The 21,865-nt window shown below is 47.2% G+C and overlaps 1 protein-coding gene across 8 annotated transcripts in view; it reads left to right on the top strand.

Annotated features, from left to right (window-relative positions):
* ttc8 (tetratricopeptide repeat domain 8) overlaps positions 1-18,887 on the top strand; it is a 55,311-nt gene extending 36,424 nt beyond the window's left edge. For all 8 annotated transcript variants that reach the window (XM_038775936.1, XM_038775954.1, XM_038775910.1 and 5 more), the window contains 8 exons: positions 7,822-7,907; positions 8,017-8,104; positions 8,998-9,108; positions 9,222-9,361; positions 10,403-10,577; positions 15,808-15,930; positions 16,032-16,115; positions 17,544-18,887. In XM_038775936.1, the coding sequence (XP_038631864.1) occupies positions 7,822-7,907; positions 8,017-8,104; positions 8,998-9,108; positions 9,222-9,361; positions 10,403-10,577; positions 15,808-15,930; positions 16,032-16,115; positions 17,544-17,660 (924 nt within the window). In that variant the 3' untranslated portion in view covers positions 17,661-18,887. The remainder of the gene's footprint in view (positions 1-7,821; positions 7,908-8,016; positions 8,105-8,997; positions 9,109-9,221; positions 9,362-10,402; positions 10,578-15,807; positions 15,931-16,031; positions 16,116-17,543) is intronic.
* Positions 18,888-21,865: the final 2,978 nt, after the last annotated feature.

Here is a 21,865-nt window from a genome sequence, read left to right as displayed (position 1 = left end):
GAGAATCTTGATCAAGGATTCCTAAGTCCCTTTGTATTTCTGATTTCCTGAGCATTTTCCATTTAGAAAATAGTCAATGCCTCCATTGTTCCTGACAAAGGGCATAACCTCACACTTTTCACATTGTGTTCCATCTGCCATTTCGTTGTCGACTCTCCTGGCCTGCCCAAGTCCTTCTGCAGCCCCCCGCTTCCTAAATACTATCTGTCCCTTTGCATATCTTTGTATCATCTGAAAACTTAGCAACAGTGCCCTCAGTTCCTTCTTCCAGATCATTAATGTATGTTGTGAAAATGTGTGGTCCCAGCACCGACCCATGAGATACACCACTAGTCACCTGCTGCCACCCTGAAAAAGGACCCTTTATTCCCACTCTCTTCCTTCTGCCAGTCAGACAATCCTCTATCCATACCAGAATCTTACTCTTTTTTTTTTAAGTAATTTTTATTGAAAAATTTTGAATTTATACAACAACGAACCATAATAAAATACCAATAATATTAGCAATCATAAACATTTGCCCCACCTCCATGTAAAACACAGCATTTTAACAACATCGCAAATTAACACAATATTAAGTTACATAAAAGAAACTACAATAAGGAACCCCACCCCCCCCCCCCCCCCCCCCTTTACACACACACCCCCCCGGGTTCCTGCTGCTATTGACCAAGTTACCTATCTTTGAGCCAGGAAGTCCAGAAATGACTGCCATCGTTTATAGAACCCTTGTATTGATCCTCTCAGGGCAAATTTTACCCTTTCCAATTTTATAAATCCCGCCATGTCACTGATCCAGGTCTCCACACTTGGGGGCCTCGCATCCTTCCACTGCAGCAAGATCCTTCGTCGGGCTACTAGGGACGCAAAGGCCAGGACACCGGCCTCTTTCGCCTCCTGCTCTACCGCAACTCCAAAAATCGCGAGTCCCCACCCTGGTTTGACTCTGAATCCAACCACCCTCGACACCGTCCCCGCCACCCCCTTCCAGAATTCTTCCAGTGCTGGGCATGCCCAGAACATATAGGCGTGGTTCGCTGGACTCCCCGAACATCTGGTGCACCTGTCCTCACCCCCAAAGAACCTACTCATCCTAGTCCCGGACATGTGGGCCCGGTGCAGCACCTTAAATTGGATGAGACTAAGCCTCGCACATGAGGAGGAAGAGTTGACTCTCTCCAAGGCATCCGCCCAAGTTCCGTCCTCTATCTGCTCCCCGAGTTCCTCCTCCCATTTAGCCTTCAGCTCCTCCACTGACGACTCCTCCACCTCCTGCATTACCTTATAGATGTCAGACACCTTCCCCTCTCCGACCCACACCCGCGAAAGCACTCTGTCCATCGTCCCCCGCGAGGGCAGCAAAGGGAATCCCTCTACCTGTCGCCTAGCAAATGCCTTTACCTGCAAGTATCTGAACATGTTCCCTTGGGGAAACCCAAATTTATCTTCCAGTTCCCCCAGGCCCGCAAACTTCCTGCCAATAAACAGGTCCCTCAATTAACTGATGCCCACCCTTTGCCACACCCTAAAACCCCCATCCTTATTCTCTGGGATTAACCGATGATTGCCACCCAATGGAGTCTCCATCGAGCCCCCTGTTTCCCCCCCGATGCCGTCTCCACTGTCCCCAGATTCTTAGGGTCGCCGCCACCACCGGGCTCGTGGTAAACCTCTTAGGGGAGAGCGGCAACGGCGCCGTTACCATGGCACCCAGGCTCGTACCTCTACATGACGCCATCTCCATTCTTTTCCACGCCGCCCCTCCCCCCTCCATCACCCATTTACGCACCATTGACACATTGGCCGCCCAATAGTACCCCAGAAGGTTGGGCAGCGCCAGCCCACCTCTATCCCTCCCTCGCTCCAGGAACACCCTCTTCACTCTCGGAGTCCCATGTGCCCACACAAAGCTCAAAATACTGCTAGTCATTCTCCTAAAGAAGGCCCTGGGGATAAAGATGAGCAGGCACTGAAAGAGGAACAAGGACCTCGGAAGCACCGTCATTTTGACGGACTGCACCCTCCCCGTCAACGACAATGGCAGCATGTCCCACCTCTTGAACTCCTCCTCCATCTGATCTACAAGTCTGGTGAAATTATGGTTGTGAAGAGTCCCCCAGTCCCTGGCCACCTGCACCCCCAGGTACCTAAAGCTCTCCCCTGCCCGCCTAAGCGGGAGCCTACCAATTCCTTCCTCCTGGTCTCCAGGGTGCACCACAAACACCTCACTCTTGCCTAAATTTAGCTCATAACCTGAAAAGGTCCCAAACTCAGCTAGCAGCTCCATCACCCCCGGCATCCCTCCCACCTGGTCCGCCACATACAGTAACAGGTCATCGGCAGACAACGACACCCTATGTTCCTCCCCACCTCGCACCAAACCTCTCCACCTCTCTGAATCCCTCAACGCCATTGCCAGCGGCTCGATTGCCAGTGCAAACAACAAGGGGGACAGGGGGCAACCCTGCCTGGTCCCTCGGTAAAGCCGGAAGTACTCCGACCTCCTCCCATTCGTGGCCACGCACGCCATCGGGGCCTCATATAGCAGCCTTACCCATCTAATGAACCCTTCACCAAATCCAAACCTCCCCAACACCTCCCATAAGTACCCCCACTCCACTCTATCGAAGGCCTTCTCCGCATCCAGCGCCACCACTATCTCTGCCTCCCCCTCAATCGCTGGCATCATGATGACATTCAACAATCTCCGCACATTCGTGTTCAGCTGCCTTCCGTTCACAAAACCTGTCTGGTCCTCGTGCACAACCCCTGGCACACAGTCCTCTATCCTGGTGGCCAGGAGTTTTGCCAGCACCTTGGCATCTACGCTGACGAGAGATATGGGCCTGTATGAACCACACTGCTGGGGGTCCTTGTCCCTCTTTAAAATTAACGAGATCAGCGCCCGCGACATCGTCGGGGGCAAAGTCCCCCCTTCCCACGCTTCATTAAGTGTCCGCACCAGCAAGGGGCCCACTAGGTCCACAAACTTTTTATAAAATTCCACCGGGAACCCATCCGGCCCCGGTGCCTTCCCTGACTGCATCTGCCCGATCCCCTTAACTAGCTCCTCCAGCTCAATTGGCGCACCCAACCCCTCCACCTGCTCCTCCTGCACCTTCGGGAAAGAAAGCCCGTCGAGGAACCTCTCCATTCCCCTCCTCTTCCCCGTTGGCTCTGACCGGTACAGTTCCCCGTAAAAGTCCTTGAAGACCTCATTCACCTCTACCCCCTTCCGCACCACGTTCCCACTCTTGTCTCTCACTCCAGCAATTTCCTTAGCCGCATCCCGCTTGCGGAGCTGATGAGCCAGCATCCTACTCGCCTTTTCACCATGTTCGTACACTGCCCCTTGTGCCTTCCTCCACTGTGCCTCCGCCTTTCTAGTGGTCAGCAAATCAAAGTTAGCGTGCAGGCTGCGCCTCTCCCCCAACAGTCCCTCCTCTGGTGCCTCTGCGTACCTCCTGTCTACCTCCAGCATCTTTCCCACCAGTCTATCCCTCTCACTCCTCTCGCTCCTTTCCCTGTGTGCCCGGATGGATATCAGCTCCCCACGAATCACTGCCTTCAGGGCTTCCCAGACCACCCCCACCTGAACCTCCCCCATATCATTCACCTCGAGGTACCCCTCAATACTTGCCCGGACCCTCCTACACACCTCCTCCTCCGCCAACAACCCCACATCCAACCGCCACAACGGGCGCTGGTCCCGCACCTCCATCTCCAACTCTATCCAATGCGGAGCGTGGTCGGAGATTGCAATGGCCGAATACTCCTCCACTATCGGAATCAGTCCCCTACTCACCATGAAGATGTCTATCCGAGAGTAGACCCTATGTACGTGGGAGAAGAAAGAGTACTCGCGTGCCCTCGGCCTCACAAACCTCCATAGATCCACCCCACCCATCTGGTCCACCTCTCAGTACCTTGGCCACCGCCGGCCTCCTACCCGTTCTAGAGATCCGGGACCCGTCCCAACATACGCCTCATAAAGCCCGCAATTTGGGGCATACACACTAGCAAATACCACCTTCTCTCCTTGTAGCCTGCCCCTAGCCATAACATACCTACCCCCCTTATCCGCCACCACCTCCGCCAGAATGCCTCAAACGACACATTTTTCCCCACCAGAATCGCCACTCCCCGGTTCTTCACATCCAACCCAGAGTGGAAAACCTGCCGCACCCATCCCTTCCTCAGACGGTCCTGGTCCGCCACCTTCAGGTGGGTCTCCTGAAGCATTGCCACATCTGCCTTTAGCCCCTTCAGATGAGCAAGTACCCTCGACCGCTTCACCGGCCCATTCAATCCTCTCGCATTCCAGGTGACCAACCGAATCAGAGAGCGTCCCACCCCCTCCCCCGTCGACTAGCCATAGCCCGTCGACTGCCCACCCCAGGCCAGCACCCCCTGCCCGACCCAGTCCCCACAGCGACAACACCTCACCTCTGTCCCCCCAGATCCTTCCTGACCCTACCAGCAGCAACCCGGTATTCCCCTTCCCCCCCCTCCCTTCCCCCCCAGGCTAGGAACCCTCCTAGCCGCGAACCATCCTCCATTGTACTTCCGTGGGTCAGCTAACTTCTGCTGAGCCCGGAAACTCCCGCCAATAACCCGACCCCTCCCAAAGTGGGATCATCCCCCAATCTATCCCTCCTCCAGGCACCGCTCCAGCGCGGGGAAGAACCAGTTAAGGCCCCGCCTCCCACCCGTCATCGTTTCCACCCCCCAGCCCCGCAGCACGGGAAACCAGAAGAAAGCCCGCGCTTTCGCACTGCCCCACCACACCCTTCTGACGCAGCTCCCAAATACCAGCCCCACTCCATACCCCAACCCGACATAGAATACAACAAACCCCCCCAACCATCCCCGCAAGATACAAAACTCAAACAATGCCCCACAGCAAAAAAACATAACAGAACAACACCCCCATAAATAACCATATCAAAATTGCAAAAGTACAAAAAAAAGAGAACACAGCAACAGCAGAATCCAGCAATAAAGTATTACAACCGACCCCCCAACCCCTAGTTCAAGTCCAGTTTCTCCGTCCGCACGAAGGCCCACGCCTCCTCCGGGGATTCGAAATAATAATTCCGGTCCGAATAAGTTACCCACAGGCGCGCGGGCTGCAACATTCCGAACGTTATCTTTTTCCTGTAAAGCACCTCTTTCGTCCAATTAAATCCGGACCGCCGCTTAGCCACCTCCGCACTCCAATCCTGGTAGACCCGTACTACCCCATTCTCCCAATTGCTGCTCTTCACCTTCTTGGCCCAGTGCAGCACACACTCCCGATCACTGAACCGGTGGAACCTCACCAGCGGAACCTCACCAGCACCGCACGCGGGGGTTCATTCTCCTTAGGCCTCCTGGCCAGTAATCTGTGTGCTCCCTCCAGCTCCAAGGGCAGATGGAAAGACCCGGCCCCCACTAGCGAGTTCAGCATCGTAGCCACGTAGGTTGTCAGGTCCGGCCCCTCCGCAAGGCCCAAGATCCGCAGATTTTTCCGCCTCATGGGGTGATCAAGCTCCTCGAAGCGTTCTTGCCACTCCTTGTGGAATGCCTCGTGTCCCTCCACCTTACTCACGAGGATCCCGGCCTCCTCCTCTCGTTCAGTGGCCTGCGTCTGCAACTCCTTGATGGCAGCACCCTGGGTCGTCTGAATCTCTGAGAGCCTTCTGTTCGTTTCCTGCAGAGAGCTCAGTACCTCAGCCTTGAAGTCTGCAAAACAGCACAGGAGAGCAGCTTGTTGCTCCAGGGCCCACTGCTTCCACTCCCCTGGAGCTCCGCCGGCTGCCATCTTGGATTCCTTCCCCCGTTTTTTCTGGGGGGCTGCTGCCGTTTTTTTCCCCCTTTCCACTCCAAGTTCGAGTCATGGACTGCGGGGAAAGTCGATCAGTACACTTTCTCCCACCGGGAGACGTCGAAAAAGTTCAATTTTGGGCTCTAAAAAGAGCCGAAAAGTCCGTTTAAAATGGGAGCTCCCAAATGTGCGGCTTCCTGCGTCATCGCCGCCACCGGAAGTCACCAGAATCTTAGTCTTAACACAATGGCTCTTAACTTATTTAATAGCCTCCTTTTGCGGCACCTTGTCAAAAGCCTTCTGGAAATCTAAATAGATCGCGTCCACTAGTTCTTTTTTGTCTAACTTCCTTGTTACCTCCTCAAAGTACTCTATTTGTCAGACATGACCTTCCCTTGATGAAGCAGTGCTGAAGTAGCCCTATTTTATCATGCACTTTAGTACTCCGCAATCTCATCTTTAATAATGGACTCTAAAATCTTACCAATGACCAATGTCAGGCTAACCGGCCTATAATTTCCCATCTTCTGCCTCCATAGTCTCCTCTGCTATCTCCTTTACAATTCTGGGGTGTAGTCCGTCCGGTCCAGGTGATTTATCCACACTCAGATCTTTTCAGTTTCCCCAGAACCTTCTCCTTATTGATGGCAACACAATATATTCCGCAAACAGTCTTACTCATTCTGTGTTCCACAATAACTAACACTGAGCTATTATCACTTCTCATTTTTGTGCTGGCTGTGATTTAAGAACAATTAAAAAGGTCAGTTAGCTCTTTTAAAACACTATGCACAATTTGTGCTGATATGCTGTGATCACTGGAGAATATTATTCATTGCCCACACTCTGTAAATGATGCTTTGGTTTAACAGAGCGAAGGAAAAGTTCCTTCATATGATACAAGTAAAGTCTCCCAATTGATTCCTTGAAGTACTACGAATATTCCTCTCTTAATTATACCCATCAGCATCACTATATTATTTTCGTATTCCCTGTTTTAAGTTGGGTTTTTTTAAAATTAGATTATTCAGTCTTTAAAATCCACATTTATAATGGGAAACTGCCAGTGTAAATGTTTCATGTTGTAATTACATCTTCCCACTACTGATAATCTGCAGCATTCTCCATTTATCATGGAAAGTTGACCGGAAGTGAGTACGGATGTAAGATTTTAAATAATATAGTTCAATAATATTAGATCAAACATTATCATAGCATCATATAATTTACAGTGCAGAAGGAGGCTATTCAGCCCATCGGGTCTGCACCGGCCTTACAAAGAGCACCCTACTCAAGCCCACGTAACCCAGTAACCCCCACTTAACTTCTTTGGACACTAAGGGCAATTCAGCATGGCCAATCCACCTAACCCGCACATCTTTGGACTGTGGAAGGAAACCAGAGCACCCGGAGGAAACTCGCGCTGCCACGGGGAGAACATGCAGATTCCGCACAGACAGTGACCCAGCTGGGAATCGAACCTGGGACCCTGGAGCTGTGAAGCAGCTGTGCTGACCACTATGCTGCTATCGTGCTGTCCCACTATGCTATCATGCTGCCCTTTAAAGTGAGAAACTACCTTACTACTTGATACACTGCTTCAGTTACCCCTACTCTTTAACCCTGTTTCACCTGAAGATTACAATGAGCTATAACTCACTGTGCACAGCGGGGCAGCACGGCGGCGCAATGGTTAGCACTACTGCCTCACAGCGGCGAGGTCACAGGTTCGATCCCGGCCCTAGATCACTGTCCGTGTAAAGTTTGTGCATTCTCCCCGTGTTTACGTGGGTTTCGCGCCCACAACCCAAAGATGTGCAGGTTAGGTGGATTGGCCATGCTAAATTGCCCCTTAATTGGAATTGGGTACTCTAAATTTATGTTTGGAAAACTTACTGTAAACAGCATTATGGGGATCAATCCATGTTTGCTTTTTTAAAAAAAACTATTTTCCAATTATTAGCTCAGTAAAGATTTTCAATATGAATTGAATGATTGTTTTTTTTTCCTAACAGGCTTTAGATTTGGCAGCCCTAGCGACTGAACATTCCCAGTTTAAAGACTGGTGGTGGAAGGTACAAATTGGAAAATGTTACTACAGGTAAATTGACTTAGTCTTCTCTAGTTAAACACAGATATAAATCTATGTGATTGTTGTGTTCACTATTTTGTATATTAAACTATGTTGTCTGATTCTCTGTTCCTAAAAGATTGGGTTTGTATCGTGAAGCAGAAAAGCAGTTTAAATCTGCATTCAAACAGCAGGAAATGGTTGATACAGTTCTTTACCTGGCAAAGGTAAGCAGCTGAATGATATATGTGCCTGGGCCTGTGCTGTAACAGGGCATTTAACATTGTCTGCTGTTAATTTTGCTGCTACACCCTTCAGTTCAAAGTTAATTTTCCACAAATTTGCTGAAAATGCAAGTTGGTATTGGCACAGTGAGGCAAACAAGACATCTCTTGTTTGAATGAACAGGGTAACCAACAGGGAGTCTGTCTCCTTAACCTGTCACATTTAACAATTGAGAGGTAAACAAATGAAGCAGTGAGAAGATGTACGAGTTAAAGGAAGTGAATTGAAAGTGAAATTAAGTACAGAATGGCAAATAAAGAGAGTGAAAGAAATATTGGATTGTGAAAGGGAGAAAAAAAGACTTAAGAAAAATCAATTTTAAGATGAGGCACATTTCCAATCTCGGGAAAAATTCAAAACCTGAAGGATTTATACTCCACTGTTAATCAGTGCCAGAAAGATTGATGAGCAAACATTAACACTTGTACATCATTAAAGGGTAATTGTGTTACTAATTACTACCTCTAAATATCTGCTGAGAGTTTAGTTTGTGTCTATGGTGCAAATACAACAACAGCATGACATTCAATGAATGTCGGTGCTGAGACAGACATTGATATGCCATTTTGAAAAGCTAATAATGGAATGATGCAACTCGGACGATGACCTTTCAATGTTCACTTTAATCTATATATCTTATCCCACGCCTGAAGTGTTTTTTAACCATTTATGAATAAATAACTACAAGTGCCGTTTTCCCGCTAGTGACAGCACATTTTAAACTCATGTGTTATTAAAAGTAGTTATCGGATCAATTCTGAAAAGATTAATGTACAAAAGAAGTTGCATAGAAATTCTTGTAACTGCTTAAATAGTTCTCTATTCATTTGAACAGGTTTATATTCGTTTAGACCAGCCATTGACAGCTTTAGGCCTTTTCAAGCAAGGACTGGATCGTTTCCCTGGGGAAGTTACACTGCTAACAGGAATAGCTCGTATATATGATGTACGTACTGCACATAACTTGTTTATTCTGTGTTAAGAATTTAGAAATCTTTCCAAAACATACTGCATTGACACTTTGTCTTAATTTTGACCTGTTATTCTTGAATTCAACAGGAAATGAACAACATTGTTTCAGCCACTGAATATTACAAGGACGTTTTAAAACAAGATAATACTAATGTAGAAGCCATTGCAAGCATAGGGAGCAATCATTTTTATACAGACCAGCCAGAAATTGCACTACGATTCTACAGGTGAGATCAGAAAATGTACAAAACCTATCTTGGCTACAGATTGTGACCAACAAACCACTTTAATAAAACAGCTAGAGTTAGGTTGGGGAGATTGATTCGGGTTTCCAACAGTGTTTGTTTTAGTGATACCTGCTTCTGAGTGCATTGGCCTGGATTAATGAGTGATGATTACTTTGGATTCAAGCTTAGCTTTGGTGGAACCTGTGGCCTAATCTCAGAACCCACCATCTATGCAAAAGTAATCATAATTTGGAAAGAAAATACTAGAGTACCAAAATGATGGTATTGCTGAGATCAGAAACATGACTTCACCTGAACAGTAATCTGACAGAACAGATCATTGACCCCTTGTAGAACCTGTCCCCTTCATCCCTTTGATGCTGCACTGGATTGACTTTAATTGTCCAGGGGGGGAGGGAGGCACAGCAAAGTAAGTACCATGGTCATCTGGGAACTGTAGCAGGGAGGTTCAGCAGAGTTTAATGGCCATACCTGATTTAACATGCTGATTAACTCCTGTCCTGTCTGACGCATGAAAGGACAGAATTTTTTTAAATTAAACCTGCCTCGCTGGGCCTCTTGGCTTTGGTTCACAGCAAATTAAGTCTGGCTGGGAATCTGCCGCTGCTCACCCACTCGAGCTTCAAGATAAAATAGCAGATTAGGTCCCTGATGATGCCAACAGATGTTTGCTCACAGGATGAGGGAAATAACTTTGCCTTGAGCTCTTTTGTACACTTCCTAGTGCCATGCCACAAGCAGGCTGACCAAATGGAAGTGCTAGCTCTCCCCAAGCAGACCTTTAAAGTGGAAATGCAAAAAAATGGGAATTACAGACTGTTTGGATATATGTTGTCATAAAATTCTTCTCTTGAATGAATAAAACACAACCATGCAGAATAAATAATGAAATTACAATGTCATGAATAACTATGAGTATCAGTATCTAAAATGTTGGGCTTGTTACAGTTTTTATTTAGTGTGAGGAGAGTTCAAAGATTTTCTTTTTAATTACATTGAAAACAATTCTGTTCTCTTCAGACGACTTCTCCAAATGGGTGTCTATAATTGTCAGCTCTTCAACAACCTAGGGCTCTGCTGCTTTTATGCACAACAGTATGACATGACTCTGAGTTCATTTCAAAGAGCACTCTCGCTGGCTGTGAATGATGAGGAAGTGGCTGATGTTTGGTACAATCTTGGCCATGTGGCAGTGGTACGTAAAGACTTCATTACAGAAATTACTGTCATTTATTCCTTTCCAGTTACATAGAATACAGAAACCGCTCACAATGCCTAGCCAGAACATGCTGCTCTTCATGCTTCACTCAAGCTGAATTAATAAACAAATGGGCTCAGAAAAATGAGATCAAAATAGTGAAATAATGTTCATTTGTTTATGAAATATGATGGTGATAGATAATTAAAATATTTTAATTGGCAATTTGACAAATAATGAATAGTAATAGTTTGTTCTGTTTCAGATTAATAATATCCTTTTTGTTTATATCCTACACATAAATCATATTCGGAAGACTGTTAATGTATTTACAGCAGCATTTAAATATTTGTTACCGAGGTCGTTACTGAAAGTGTAATACAGCCATGTCCTTGAAGATTTTTTGAATCATTTTGCATCATAACGCATCATAACCTTTTTTTAAAAAACAGATTGATTGCATACTGCTGAAATACACTTATAATATTGATTTTGTCAAGATGTCATTTAAGTTGGTTGTCAATTTTCATAATATGTTGTAGTAATTGTTATATCCACTATTTTAAATCCCAGTCAGCATTGGTTGGGGGAAGTGACATGGGGAAGAGGTCTACAGTCCCTTGACTTTGCTGGCATTAAGCCTGGATGATTCTAACTCCTGGGCATCATTTTGATATAATTTCTTAGAGTAACTGCCTTCCTAATTGCATAGGAAATGGGACAGTGGGCTAGTTTTTGTGGTGAAATTTGCAGAATGCTGCCCAAGGCCCATTTAAATCATCAATGCACCTCTTAAAGTGGGGTTGCATTCCTTGCTGTCGTGTGTTATATGAAATGAAATGAAAATCGCTTATTGTCACAAGTAGGCTTCAAATGAAGTTACTGTGAAAAGCCCCTGTCGCCACATTCCGGCGGCCTGTTCGGGGAGGCTGGTACGGGAATTGAACCGTGCTGCTGGCCTGCCTTGGTCTGCTTTGAAAGCCAGTTCTTTAGCCCTGTGCTAAACCAGCCCCAGTTACTGCTCTTAGACCCAGAATTTCTGAAATGAGTTGCATAGCCGACCTGAGACTGTCAGATGTCTACCTGGAAAAAGTGGTGCAAGAGGTCTGGGAGGGAAAAGAGAGACAGATTGTGTCTAAACATCAGAAGGAACATCTCCAGACCCACCATAGCAGACCTGGACAGAGGTGGCTGAGAGGATCAGGCCTCATCAATATAATCCTTAGGGCAGTATTCTTCAAACTTTTTTTCCGGGAACTCATTTTTGCCAACCTTCGGGACCCAACCCGGGCGAACTTCGCGACCCACGCCAGCCGACCTGCACGACCCACCATTTTCTCTTACCTTGTTTGCTGCTGACAAAAATGGAGGAAATTATTTTGGGTCCCTTTGGCCCTCGTACACGCTTCTCCAATGGAACCTGTTGGATGAAGGTGAAGCCTTCCGGTGTCGGAAGTATGGAGTTTCCAACTGTCCAATGTACTGAGTTTTTTTTTCCTGTAAAATTTTATCAAATAAAACCCCCGAACTTGTATAAAAATAAAATGAATAAAATAAATGATTACAATGAATAAACCCCCCCCCCCCCCCCCCCCCCGAACTTGTAAGACAAAAAGCTGCGACCGTTTAAAAACAAGTGGCCGCACTGCTCATGCGTGCCCGATCATCGGCACGCATGTGCATAATTTTGCACATGCGCGTCGATGATCTGGCACGTTTGCGCAGTGCGGCCACATTTTTTGTACATGTTCGCAGCCGTTTTGAAGGCCGCTTGCAGCCGGCGTTATTAACAGCGACGGACGGCTCCGTGACCCTCCCGACACCCGCCCGCGGGTCGCGCCCCCGAGTTTGACAATGCCTGCCTTAGGGTGTGGATCCAGTGAGGAAGAATTTCACAAATACAGCAAGTGAGCACACCTCATCTGTTCACCTCTCTTCACAACACTAGCTGACACTCTTTTTAGCCTGTCTCCTATTTCTCTCTGCTCCATTTTAGCCTTCAGCATACAGTTAAAGGGCATTGTATAACTTAATATAAAAGCAAAATACTGCATATGTTGGAATCTGAAACAAAAACAGAAAATTATGGAAAAATTCAGCACGTCCATCAGCATCCGTGGAGAGCAAAAATAGAGTTAACACATCGAGTCCGTATGACCCTTCTTCAGAGCTAAAGAGAGCGAGAATGTGTTGGATTATATACTGTATAAGAGGGGGTGAAACATCTGAAACACTAGAAGGCCAGTGATTGGTGGGAGCTAGGAGAGATTGCAGCAAAAATGTATTGGTCTCAAGGCAGAGAAAGCATTAATGACAGAACAAGACACTAGTAGTTGCATAAAGGTAAGATATCTAAACGTTAATGGGGTCCATGCTCAGTGAAGGCAAAACTCAAGAGCAAGTGACAGCTGGCCTGGTGGGGGAGGGGGTGATATTTGCATTGGGACAAAAGATATTTGTGACATTTTTAAAAAGGTCAAGATTGAGGAGAAAGGCCACCGTCTAAGTTATTGAACTCTATGTTTGGCCCAGAGGGTTGTAATGTGCCTCGCTGGAAGGTGAGGTGCTGCTCCTCCACTTTGTGTTAGACTTTACTGGAGTATTGCAGTAGGCCAAGGATGGGTATGTGGGCATGAGAGCACGACGCTGAGTTGAAATGGCAATCAACAGGAAGGTTGCGATCATGCTTGCAGACTGAGTGAAGATATTCCGCAAAGCGGTCACCCAGTCCGCATTTAACCTCTCCAATGTAGAGGAGACCACATTGGGAGCAGCAAATATAGTATTGAAAGAGGTGCAAGTTATTGATTCACCTGAAAGGAGTTTTGGAGCCTTGAACAGCATTGTACAACACCTTTCTTTCTCATCCTTTGTATTCTTCACGTGTTGTCACATTTGTGTAACCAGCAACTCCTTCAGGATTCTTTCCTCACTTTATATTCCACACACATGCACTCAGCCACTGCACAAGTTACACACATCTCCACTTACCTTTACAGCAAATGTCCTAGTGCATGAGTCGCAAATGGTTGGTTTACAGGTGCAACAGGTGATTAAGAAGGCGAATGGAGTTTTGTCCTTCATTTCTAGAGAGATGGAATTTCAGACTAGGGAGGTTATGCTGCAACTGTATAAGGTGTTAGTGAGGCCACACCTGGAGTATTGCATTCAGTTTTGGTCTCCTTAACTGTGAAAGGACGTACTGGCACTGGAGGGTGTGCAGAGGAGATTCACTAGGTTAATCTGAGAGTTGAAGGGGTTGGATTACGAGGAGGGGATTGGATTACAAGGCGAGGTTGAGTAGACTGGGACTGCACTCGTTGGAATTTAGAAAGATGCAGGGGGATCTTATAGAAACATATAAAATTTTGAAGGGAATAGATAGGATAGATGCGGGCAGGTTGTTTCCACTGGCGGGTGAAAGCAGAACCAGGGGGCATAGCCTCAAAATAAGCAGAAGTAGATTTCAGACTGACCTTAGGAGGAACTTCTTCACCCAAAGGGTTGTGAATCTATGGAATTCCCTGCCCAGTGAAGCAGTTGAGGCTCCTTCATTAAATGTTTTCAAGATAAAGATAGAAAGTTTTTTTTTTAAGAATAAAGGGTTATGGTGTTGGGGCGGGAAAGTGGAGATGAGTCCACAAAAGATGAGCCATGATCTCATTAAATGGTGGAGCAGGCTCGAAGGGCAAGATGGCCTACTCCTGCTCCTAGTTCTTATATTCCTATGGAATTGTCACCCTCTTTTTCTTGATACAATCTAATACAGAGGATCAACATGTAATACTGTACCTTTCAAACAAATGGAGCATAAAGTCCTGAAGATCAGTAGCCAAAGCAAAATCATTAGCATCAGGGAAGGCAAGAGATACTTGAACAGGGCCCCTGCATTTGGCTTGAATGACTGGGCTAAATTATGCCCATCTAAAAAAAATCAGGGTGAGTCCATCAACGGGAACATCAATTGGCCCATAACTAATTGATAGCTGGTTGACTGTTAATGTAGACTTGAAGCAACGTTTCTGCCCCTCTGACAGGAAGTCCCTTCTTGGAGAGCTGCCAGGCCATCAGAGGCCTCCAACCATCCAGAACTTTGGGGCAGAGGTGTTCAACATCGGATTGAAATTTGTGTCCATTTTTGGGAATTTCACCGAACACTATGTCACTCACACGGCCAATTTTTATTGCTCTTGAAATAGTGGTGGTGAGCTGCCTTCTTAGTATAGCTGAGTGGCTTGTAATGCCAGTTCAGTGGGCAGCTTTAGCCAACCACATTGTTGTCGGTCTGGAGTCACATAGGCCAAACCAAGTAAGGACGGCAGATTTCCTTCCCTAAAAGAACATCAATGAGCTAGTTGGGTTTTTATCTCAATCCAATAATTTCATGATCATCATTACTGATGCTAGATTTTTATTCCGGATTTATTTATTTAATTGTTTTTAGTACTAGAGAGTATTTATAGCAAAGCAAGGTATTTGGCCCAACATTTTTTTAATATAAATTTAGAGTACCAATTCATTTTTTCCAATTTAATGGCAATTTTAGTGTGGCAATCCACCTATCATGCACATCTTTGGGCTGTGGGGGCGAAACCCAGAGCCGGGATCGAACCTGGGACCTCGGCGCTGTGAGGCAGGAGTGCTAACCACTATGCCGCCGTGCTGCCCTTATTTGACCCAACACGGGGCAGCATGGTAGCATTGTGGATAGCATAATCGCTTCACAGCTCCAGGGTCCCAGGTTCGGTTCCGGCTTGGGCCACTGTCTGTGCGGAGTCTGCACATCCTCCCCGTGTGTGCGTGGGTTTCCTCCGGGTGCTCCGGTTTCCTCCCACAGTCACAAAGGTGTGCAGGTTAGGTGGATTGGCCATGATAAATTGCCCTTAGTGTCCAAAATTGCCCTTAGTGTTGGGTGGGGTTACTGGGTTATGGGAATAGGGTGGAGGTGTTGACCTTGGGTAGGGTGCTCTTTACAAGAGCCGTGCAGACTCGATGGGCCGAATGGCCTCCTTCTGCACTGTAAATTCTATAAAAACATGTCTGTTGGATTTACACTACAAGCAATAATAAATTCCTTTACATGTTCTTAAACCACTAATGAAGTATTTAGTTATCTGGAGTTCCAGATTGGTTTGGAAGATAAATAAGGTATGCATTTTTAATCATCTGTCATCTTGTCTTTCTTTGTGTGTTAATTGTAACTGAACATCATATTTCTTGTTTTTAGGGAATAGGAGATATGAATTTGGCCCACCAGTGCTTTAAACTGGCTCTAGCCAACAACAATGGTCATGCAGAAGCTTACAACAACTTAGCTGTCCTGGAGATGCGCAAAGGCCACCATGAGCAGGTGAGCAGCCAGAGTTATAATATCATGTACGTAGGAAACAATAATTTAGAAATAGACTATTAGTCCATTCCATGTATCTGATTTTCGGTTCATGTTTTCAGGCCCGGGGATTTCTGCAGACGGCTGCGGCACTGGCTCCTCATATGTATGAACCACATTATAACTTTGCCGCCCTTTCAGATAAGGTAATCCAATATTTTTAAAACTTTGATCTAGAGACTTAAATGCCAGTTTTACAATATTTTGTTCTCAGCTGAGAGTCTTGCCATCAGGAGTGCATATTTGTAAAATACCTAACTCACTGATCTCGATCAGGGCCTTGTAAGGGCACAGCCATTGGCCACAACACCCCCAAATTATGGAGGAATCACATCCCCCCCCCCCCCCCCCCCCCCATGCAAACATCTTCTGCGTGTAGACATTTAGATGACGTTTGGGTTGGGCTCAACCATGATGCCAATTCATTATTCAAACGTTTTACCCAGCTGCTTTGTTTGCGAGATGAACAAAGGACACATACAAGTTTATAATTCAAGTACAGTAAAAGCAGTTATTCCCTTTCAGTTAACCCAACTACAATATACTACCCGTGCTGATGAACTCATTGAGCTGCGAGTCCAATTTTGAGTTGTCTCAGAGCCTCAGTTAGCAAAGGTGGATCTCACACATTGCTTCCTTCCATCCTCTGGTCCAGCGTCGAATCTTCTCTGTTGCCTCTGCACCGAGTCTTCGCTGAGGAGGATCCTGGTGGTCGATTCTGATACCCCTCTTCATGCCAATGAGGTCTCAGGGCAGGGGTCGGCAATTGCAATTCTGCAGGGCACCAGGAACCCATCCCTGGGCTCCAGATATATTGTCCGCACATAAACTTACTCTATATATGGTAACGGTGGGAAATCTGGGTGCGAGAAAGTGTAGCAGCTTCTGCGCAATCCACAACAATCGATCCATTTGAATGGGACCGATTTATCTCCTGATGTCACAGGGCAGGCCCAGACTTGTCCCACTGTTTGTCTCTGCTCAGTGTACTCGAACTTAGCTGTTCAAATTCCCATCAGGCCTGTCTTTAGGCAGACTGTGGCTGTGATTTAAAGTGTCAAACGATGTATTGGGCCTAAAATCCAGGCTGTTGTCCATTTTACCACAGAGCCAACAGGCTGTAATAAGTATACCTAAGCATGAGTCAACACTTTAGGTATGGAGAACATTGGAAGAATAGAACTTGTAATCTCCAAAGATGGTCAAATGGGCTTTTTGGAGTTTTGTTATGTTCTTTTATTCTAAACCAGAAAGTCATGTAACAGCTTTTGGATTTTAAATAGTTTTGTTTTAATTTTATTGCCTGTCTTCTGTTCTTATTTCACTTGTGCCTATATCCTTTTAGTCCAATGTTATTAGTAATACATGGTGAAAATTCTTTCATGAGGAGACTGCATGACAGACACTAAATGTTGGCTATTGATGATCTAAAAATACAGAGTTAACCCTTGACAAATTATTTAGAAAGTAAAGTAAGACTAGAATATTTGCTGGTACCCACTATTGAACATTTACAATGTGTGGTACCTTGATGGATGATCTACATTACGGCTACATCTGTTTGTCTTATGCAGGTTGGAGACCTTCAGAGCAGTTATATAGCTGCGCAGAAATCAGCAGCTGCATTTCCAGAACATGTTGACACTCAGCAATTAATCAAGCAACTGCAACAACACTTTGCCATGCTTTAACTGTCACAATTACGTAATGATCTTGGGATGGTGTATTCTTTGTTTTTAAAAGGAGAAATGTTACATAATTTAAATATTACATGTTGTGACAGTATAATTGTTAATTTAGTGATTTTATCTTCTACCTCCGATACTCTGAGACATAGGGCTGAACATTCGCTTTGGAGGTGGGAATCGAATATGTGTCCCAAACCCACCCCGAAGTGAAAGCTGCCACCCTTTAGGATTTTGACTGAGGCACTCCCTTCATTGTCATGGAAACAGGACTCCCTGTCCAATTAAAGATGGTATTCCGGGTCTCAGCTGGAGGACCAATCAGGAGCTTTCCAGCTTGAGAGCAGCGGAAGGTAACTGAGAGAGCGGTTCAACACTGGCGTATCCTCCAACATTGTTTTTTTTAATTAGAAAAAAGGCAGCTGGACCACCACTGGGGTGGCCTGGCTGAATCTCGCAACCTGATGGCCTACATCCAGGCAAACTGAGAAGGCTGTAGGATTGCCTGGACTGTTGAAAAACTGACCAGCTGCTGGGGACCCATGCTAGACAGCTAAATGGCCCGTGTTGCATCAGGAACCTAGAGACTGACTGGAAAGTCCCAGGGCTCTGAGCCCATCTCCCCCTAAAATGCCAGCACCAGGAATGGAGTTGGGAAATCAGCATTTGGCTGGTGCCAGAATTTTCACGCCCAATCTGCATCTATTTCTGACATCTGTGCGGCCGGAAAATTCAGTCCCCGGTGTTTTATATAAGAAAGCTCTACGGCTAGATTAATGGAGCTGCTCAAACTATCCTGAGTTCACTCGATGTGTATGTGAATTGGTGCCAGACCTCCTCCATGGAATTGTTCAGCACCAGCATCTGTAGTTTCAATGGATTGTACTGTACAATAAATTTGAAAAGTCTGATCCTGTGTGACAGATTCTACCTGTTACAGGGACATAGTAAGCTTCTTAATACATCTGCCTTAACCTGCTGACAGGATGGTCATAGGGCCAGTTGATTAAGAGTGATCTGAATGTAGATTATAAAATTATAAATAGATTTTAGTATTCTGAAAACTGAAGAACTTATGAAGCAACAAGGAAGCAACTGTTTCATTGACGTTTACATATTCACATTATAAAGTATCTATCTATAGTCCAAAAAGTAAAAATATATGAAGGTTTTTCAACCTGTTTTGTAAAGGAAGTTGTACAGTAATCAGCAAATTAAAAACAGTCAATAGGATTTGGCTTGCATCAATTGTTTTTACCTTGTCAGAAGCAATATTACTGCAGATGGCTGTTGCTGCAATGTTTTCTTTTACACACACAATAATTTATAAAACTCCTTTCATGCCCACCTACAGAACTACACAAAATGCTTCACAGGCAGTGGGTTACTCTTGAAGTGTGGTTATTTTTCTTATTGAGGTAAATACAGCAGACAATTTTATCCCTAACCACATCTGAAAAGCAATAAATAATATAAATTACTAGATTAAGGTCATTTGTGACTCTCCCCTATTTTGGCTATTGTGACTCTCCCTTATTTTGGCTATTTATTCGAACATCATGTTTTGACAATATTTTAAGAAAATTTTTCATTAGAACACAAACCCACAGCACATAACCAATACAACTCCAAACTTACCCACTCTCTCAACGTCACCACCAGCCCAATACGAAAACAGAACTTAAACAGCACCCCCCCCAATACCTAGATTCTTAAAATAGGAAATGAATGGCTGCCACCTAGAGTAGAATCCTTATAACAACCCCCTCATGATGTACTTGATCTTCTCTAAGTACAAAAGCTCCATAAGGTCGCTCAACCAGGGCAAGGCACTGGGCGGAACCGGATTCCTTCAACCAAGCAGAACTCTCCTCCGGGCTATCAGCGAGGCGAGACATCCACCTTCACCCCTGTCTGTAGCTCTGGGGTGTCCGAGACCCAGAACATGGCCACCAGCTTAACCCCAAGAATCCCTGACATGGTGGGCGGGATTCTCTGGGAATTGCTGGGGCGGGCAGAAATGACGCAGTGGAAGGGAGGGGAACCATTCCGGCGTCGGACTGCCCCAAAGGTGCAGACTCCTCCGCACCTTCAGGGGCTAGGACGGTGCCAGCGTGGAAGGCCTTTGGCGCCGCACCAACTGGGCCCGAAGGGACTCTGCCGGCCGGCGCGGGTCTGCACATGCGCGGGAGCCGTCATCCCCGCACATGCGAGGGGGGTTCACACTTCGCGCCGGCCATTGCGGAGGCTTACACAGCCAGCGCGTAGGAATAGAGTTCCCCCACGGCACAGGCCCGCCCGCGGATTGGTGGGCCCCGACCGTGAGCCAGGCCATCGTGGGGGCACCCCCCTGGTGCCAGATCGCCCCGCACTCCCCCGAGGTTCCCGGAGCCCGCCCGCGCTGCCAGGTCCTGCAGGTAAGGGACCAACTCCAATTTACGCCGCCGGGACTGGCATAGAACGGGAGGGACTTCGGCCCATCGTGGGCCGGAGAATCGCCGGGGGGAGCCCGCCGACCGGCGCGGCGTGAATCCCGCCCCCGCCAAATCTCCGGTGCCAGAGAATTCGGCAGCCGGAGGGGGGCGGGATTCACGCTGCCCCCCCCCCCCCACCCCCCCGGCGATTTTCCGACCCGGTGGGGGGTCGGAGAATCCCGCCCAGTATTGCAGAAGGAGACCCAGAAACTTACAAATTTAGGCCATGACCAGAACATGTGCGTATGGTTCACTGGCCCTTGAGAACATGGCTCACACCGGTCCTCCACCCCTGGCAAAGACCCGCTCATCCGTGCCCCAGTCAGATGTGCTCTATGTACCATCTTGAACTGAATCAAACAGCCTTGTGCGTGAGGAGGTGGAGTTGACCTGTGAAAGCCTCACTCCACATGCCCCCCCCCACACATCATAAACTGGGTCCAATTCCACCTCCCAACTCCGTTTTTGCCTCATGCAACGGAGCCTGCTCCATGGACAAGATCCGACCATAAATATCCGAGATACACCCCTCTCCCAACTCGGTCATCGAAAGGACCCTATTTAAAATAGAGGACGGGTGCCAGGGGAAAGGAAGGAATCACCTTGAGCAAAAAAAGTCGGGGACCTAAAAATACCTCTAACCTCTATGTTGGGCAGAATTCTCCATTCAGCGATGGCAGAATCGTGGAATAGATCGGGCATAGAATTCGGCATCAGCCAAAAATAGAGATTGGTACCGGGCACTGTAGTGATCTCTGTATGTGCATGTACATAAGGGGTTAATGTGTAACCAGTAGCACCACATGATCACTAGAGGGCCGGACCAACAGGGGTATAAAAAGCAAACACATTGGGCGAGATTCTCCGCACTCCCGATGGTGCGGAGAATAGCGTGGCTCGTAAAATTTTACGGCCACGCTGTTCCGACGCCCTCCCGCTATTCTCCCCCCCCCCCCCCCCCCCCCCCCCCCACGCCCAACACCCGACACGAATCGCTGCCGCCGTTTTTTTACGGCCGGCAGCGATTCACAGCTGATAGATGGGCCGAGTTCCCAGCCCTTTACGGCTGTTTTTACGAACGGCAAACACACCTGGTCTGGCCGTTCGTAAAAACGGCCGTAAACACTCGCATTTTATAACCATGGCACCGATTGGCACGGCAGTACCACGGCCGTGCCAAGGGTGCCATGGGCCCGCGATCGGTGGGCACCGATCCCGGGCAGCGGGCCCGATGCACGCGCACTATTTCTCCTTCCGCCGCCCCGCAGTATCCATTCGCGGGGCGGCTGAGGGGCAACTCGGCCCGCGCATGCGTGGGTTTCGCGCAAATGCGCGATGACGTCATCCGCGCATGCGCGGGTTGGAGTCTTCCAATCCGCGTATGCGCGGCTGACGTCATATGACGCGTCAGCCGGCGCTAACTCCGGCAAGCGGGCTTAACGAAATTCGTTAAGCCCGTGATGCCGGAGCTTACGGCGTCGGGCTGCTAGCCCCGACCGGGGACCAGAATCGGTTCCCGGTCGGGAAGGGGGGGGCTGGCGTCAAACCCGCCCGGGTTTGACGCCAGCCTTACGATTTCTCCCGTTTTGAGAGAATCGCGCCCATCGTGTCTCTCCCTCTCTCTTGGGTGCACTTTGACCAGGGCTATATCAGATTAGTTCAGATGGCTAGTGGAATTGCGTATAGTTACTGTAGTTAGATCTTGTTAACCTTATCACTAATATCAAAGTTAAAATA

Source organism: Scyliorhinus canicula, chromosome 2 (assembly GCF_902713615.1).
Source record: "Scyliorhinus canicula chromosome 2, sScyCan1.1, whole genome shotgun sequence".
Taxonomy (NCBI): Eukaryota; Metazoa; Chordata; class Chondrichthyes; order Carcharhiniformes; family Scyliorhinidae; genus Scyliorhinus; species Scyliorhinus canicula.
This window is presented reverse-complemented; position numbering and strand designations above follow the sequence as displayed.